At 46.2% G+C, this 4,690-nt stretch overlaps 1 protein-coding gene across 4 annotated transcripts in view; it reads left to right on the forward strand.

Moving 5' to 3' along the window:
• The window catches only part of LCMT2 (leucine carboxyl methyltransferase 2), a 65,127-nt gene that overhangs the window by 39,283 nt on the left and 21,154 nt on the right, over window positions 1-4,690 (forward strand). For all 4 annotated transcript variants that reach the window (XM_032778077.2, XM_075061883.1, XM_032778076.2 and 1 more), the window contains 2 exons: window positions 2,606-2,851; window positions 3,050-3,280. In XM_032778077.2, coding sequence (XP_032633968.1) covers window positions 2,606-2,851; window positions 3,050-3,280 — 477 coding nt within the window. The remainder of the gene's footprint in view (window positions 1-2,605; window positions 2,852-3,049; window positions 3,281-4,690) is intronic.

Genomic DNA, 4,690 nt, shown 5'->3' on the forward strand with positions numbered 1-4,690 from the left:
TATTTAGAAAGCGTCCTTCATGAAGATGAAAGAATAATTCTTTCAGTTGTCACACCCGGGTTTCCCCAGTAGCTGTTCCTAAGCTATCCGCCCCAGAGTTCCCACTCCGGTTGAACCACAGCACAGGCCTGATGGTGGCAGAAAAGCATTGCCCCGGAGTGTGCTGGTAACCTCACCCCTCCCTTTGTGAGAGGCAGGCAGACAACCTTGGCGCCTTCGTAGAGTGCATTGGACAAACGCATAGCACACCGCAATCTTTCCCTTTTTTTTTTATTTTGTTTATTAATTTTTTTTTTTTTTTTTCACTTGGTGGGGGCGGGGGGGGAATAAACTGAGGAGCTGTCCCTGAATGCGCGAGTCCCAGACACTGTTTGAACCTACGGAGCGAGTTTGGAGCTCAGCCAGATAGAATAATCTTGCCCAGCCCCGAGCCACGTGGACCTGTGGATAGCGGGAGCCTCCCCCCTCCTTCATGGAGCGTCCCATTTGAAGTCTCTGGCTCCGTACGCTTGGTCACGCAGCACGCTGGGACGGGGCCCCCCCTGCAGTTTTTTATTCAATACGCTTTGGCATTTCCTGTTTCTGTAAACGGTTCAGTGTCTAGGATACACACAGAATTCTGTCTCCCATACGTGTCGATCAGACCTAGTATCTCCGTACGGTCCATGCTGGAGCTCCTCAGGGCCATGAGACTGCACGCGCGGGCTGATCAGAGCCACCAAGCGGACAAGCAAGGCAATGTGAATTCAAAAGTTCGGCGGGGCTTTGTTCCTGTTTACTGCCGCTGCATCCGAGTTACCAGTATTGCGTGTCCAGAGCGGGTCAGTGGTGCACTCTGGGATAACCGCCCGGAAGGCCTAACGTCGATTTCCGTCTCACACGAACCCTAATCCGAGTTATCACTATCGAATTAGCGGCTACTCTTCATCAAAACAACTCTAGCCATCATTTTACCCTTTTGCCCCTGTCATTGGGATGGGTCAGTCTGTTCCTCGTTATCTGTGTGGAATGTGCAAGTATGTGAATGTTCTGATATCTAGTGTTCAGTATCTTTTAGGTACGTATCTTCTTGCAGCATCAGCCGTTTCCTTGCCAGCTTACGTGAGCTGGGCCTGCCTCTGGCTCACAGCTTCACTTTGCTTTATGTTAGCAAAGTCTTGACCATTATTTTAGTTCAGGCCTCAGGCCTCATACTAGGCTTTTATCAGGGCCTTCACTTACTACAATGACCATGACCCTATTGTCACCGCGCTGCCGGCGCCTCCTCGCCTGGTTTTGCGTGAAACAATTGTCTGCCGTTGCTCTGATGGAGGGAGGGGCGACTGGCGACATGGCTTACAGGAAATTAAAATCAACAAAAGGAGTGGCTTTGCATCAAGGAGAAACACAAACAATGGTCATGCAGAATGGTCCCCTCAAGGACTGAACTTAAAACCCTGGGTTTAGCAGGCTGTTGATTTCACAAACAAATCAGGTCAATTTCTTGTTTCGATCCATCTATCTTTTACATCTTAGGCTGCAGCAGATGGTGCAGTATGACTGCAAGCCATCGTCATCTCCTAGGTGCTCGGCAGAAGATGGGAATGACCTGGCTGAGTTACTCTCATGTCTGTCCAGGCACCCCTGACCAACCTCACTGAGGTCAGCTAAAAGAGCACCCAGCAATACGACGACGATGGCTACCAATCGTAATGCACCGTCTGCTGCCAAAAGACAATGAGCTGCTGCTGTGTAGCAGTGCAGTCCCACATCTGTCAGCTCCCAGGAGACGTACGGTGACTGTGAGCTAAGTGGGCTCCAAGCTTGCCGTGGTATGGTGTCTGCTCAGGTAACCCAGGAAAAAAGGCGTGAAACGATTGTCATCTGTTGCTTTCACGGAGGGAGGGAGGGAGGGATGGGGGGCCTAATGACATGTACCCAGAACCAGCCACAACACTGTTTTTGCCCCATCAGGCATTGGGATCTCAACCCAGAATCCCAAAGGGTAGTGGAGACTGCGGGAACTATGGGATAGCTACTCACAGCTACCCACAGTGCAACGCTCCGGAAGTCGACGCTAGCCTTGGGACTGTGGACACAGTCCGACGACTTAATGCACTTAAAGCATTTTGTGTGGGGACACACACAATCAACTGTATAAAAATGATTTCTAAAAAAACGACTTCTATAAATTCGACCTAATTTCGTAGTATAGACGTACCCTAAGGTCTCACAGGTACTCCTGTTCATTTTGCGGATACAGACTAACATGGCTGCTACTCTGAAAAGAGATGCAGAATCCACCGCCCCCTTGGCAGTTTGTTTCGATGGCTGATGACCCTCACCATTAAAAATATTGTCTTATTTCTATTTGAATTGCCTTGTATCAGCTTCCAGTAATGGTTTGCGTTCTGTCTTTCTCTGCTAGAATGGGGAGCCCTTTAGTACCTGCTATTTTCCCCTCGTGAAGGTATTTACACACTGTAATCAAGCCCACCTCTCATTCTCTTTGATAAGTGAAAGAATTTGAGCTCTCTCACTTTTTTCTGGTTAGAGGGTAATCTCTGTTCTGGGCACTACTGCAAACAAACCCCTATGCCTCAGCCTGATTCTCTTTGGATTGCAGCTTTCTCTGCTGATGACCCTCCCAGAGTTGCTGGTAGCATCTCTGCATCTGTGTGCACAATCGCTGGCCTGAGGCGGTATGGTCATCACTCTGTACTTATCAAACCACATGTGGTCCTCACTACTGGAGGCTTCGGAGAGCAGGATGGACGACACTGCCGCCTAAGAGATTTCCATGTCCTAATCAGACACGAGGACAACTGGCGTGTTAGAAGTGTGAGAATGGAAAAGTCTGGTAACACTTGGAGTACGTTTTCCTCCTAGGGTGGAGCACACACAGAGATCTCTAATATTAATGGGGTAACCCTGGAGGGGAAGGGGGAGATTCATACTGTACTATCAGTGCTCAGCACTGAAGGGAAGAGGGGATTGAAGCCTTTGGTCTGGTAACCCTCAGTCTTCCTGTAGAGGTACCAGTCTGAATCCTGGTGTTCTCTCTCTTCAGGTGGACGGTTGTTCCATACTGTGACGTGTGTTTCTGGGAGCCAGGCCCTGGCAGTGGGTGGGCGAATGTCCCCAACGAATGCAGATTTGGGGAGCCTTTGGCTAAGGTTTCCTGAATCCATGACAGCCTCAGATCCAGACTGTGTTGTGGTGGAACTTGTGAGCCCACAGCCTGCTGAGGACCTAGCCTCATCGCGCTGGAGACATACTACAACTGAAGTGATGTGCCAAGGTAAAAGGGCCCAAAAGAGAATTTCCTCAGTCAGTGGGGGAAGAATGTTTAGTTATGACAGGGAGATGGGCTGTACTGGTACCTGAGGATATAGATATTCACAGACACAGGGGACAGCCTTATCCTATTCATAGATTTTGAGGCCAGAAGGAATAATTACAGTAATTGTATCTGATGTGTATAATGCAGGCAATATAATTTCATCTAGTGAATGTCACCAAGATTCAGATTCCTCCATCTCCCAAAATAACTATCAGTTGAACTAGAGCATATGTCATAAACATACAGCTAAGGGTAGCATAAAACCCTCCTTACCCTACTAAGGGTTAATTCCTCTTTTACCTGTAAAGGGTTAAGAAGCTCAGATAATCCAGGTGGCACCTGACCAAAAAGACCAATAAGGGGAGAAGATACTTCCAAAACTGTGGAGGAAGGTTTTGGTCTGTGTCTCTCGGAGCCAGCCAAGAAACCTGGACAGGAAAATTATATCTCCTTAATCATATCTAAACTAAGCATCTAGTCTGGCAGAAATAGTAAGTAATAGCAGAAAAGAAATGCGTTAGATTACCTTTTGTTTTAGGTTGTGAATTTTCCCTTTGCTGAGAGGGAGGTTCATCCCTGTTTTTGTAACTTTAAGGTTTTGCCTAGAGGGGAAATCCTCTGTGTTCTTGAGTCTTTTGTTATTCTGTAAAGTACTTACCATCCTGATTTTACAGAGAGAATTCTTTTACCTTTTCTTTAATTAAAATTCTTCTTTTAAGAACCTAATTGATTTTTCATTGTTCTTAAGATCCAAGGATTTGGGTGTGTGCTCACCTGTTCCAATTGGTGAGGATATTATTCTCAAACCTTCCCAGGAAAGGGGGTGAAGGAGTCTGGGGGGGGATATTTTGGGGAAACGAAGTCCAGATGCTTCTTTTCCTGAATCTTTGTCTAATTCACTTGGTGGTGGCAGCAGTACTCATCCAAGGATAAGGAAGAATTTTTGCCTTGGCAAGTTTTTAACCTAAGCTGGTAGAAATAAGGGGTCTTTCATGTGGCCCCCCCCATCTGTACCCCAGAGTTCAGAGTGGGGAGGGAACCTTAACAAAGGTGTTAATTCATGCCTCATATTTAAATTTAAAGTCCATTAGATTAAATGGAGATTATGTAATTAAAATAAATTCCAATCTGTTTTCCATGGCTCAGAGAGAGTGTGATTATTGAAAACTCGTCTATTTTATTTTTTGTTAGTCCAATCCAAGACATCACCCACATCTTCTTATAGCTTTTAATCTTTGTATTCTGGACTAACATCATAACCAGTGCTATGCACTTTCATGTTAGCTAAAGATAAATGGTAGTGTGGTACCATAAATTTAAACTGACCTGTAGCCTAACAATATAGATCTTGGATATGTGATTGCTATA

The sequence above is a fragment of the Chelonoidis abingdonii genome, chromosome 1 (assembly GCF_003597395.2).
Source record: "Chelonoidis abingdonii isolate Lonesome George chromosome 1, CheloAbing_2.0, whole genome shotgun sequence".
NCBI lineage: Eukaryota > Metazoa > Chordata > Testudines > Testudinidae > Chelonoidis > Chelonoidis abingdonii.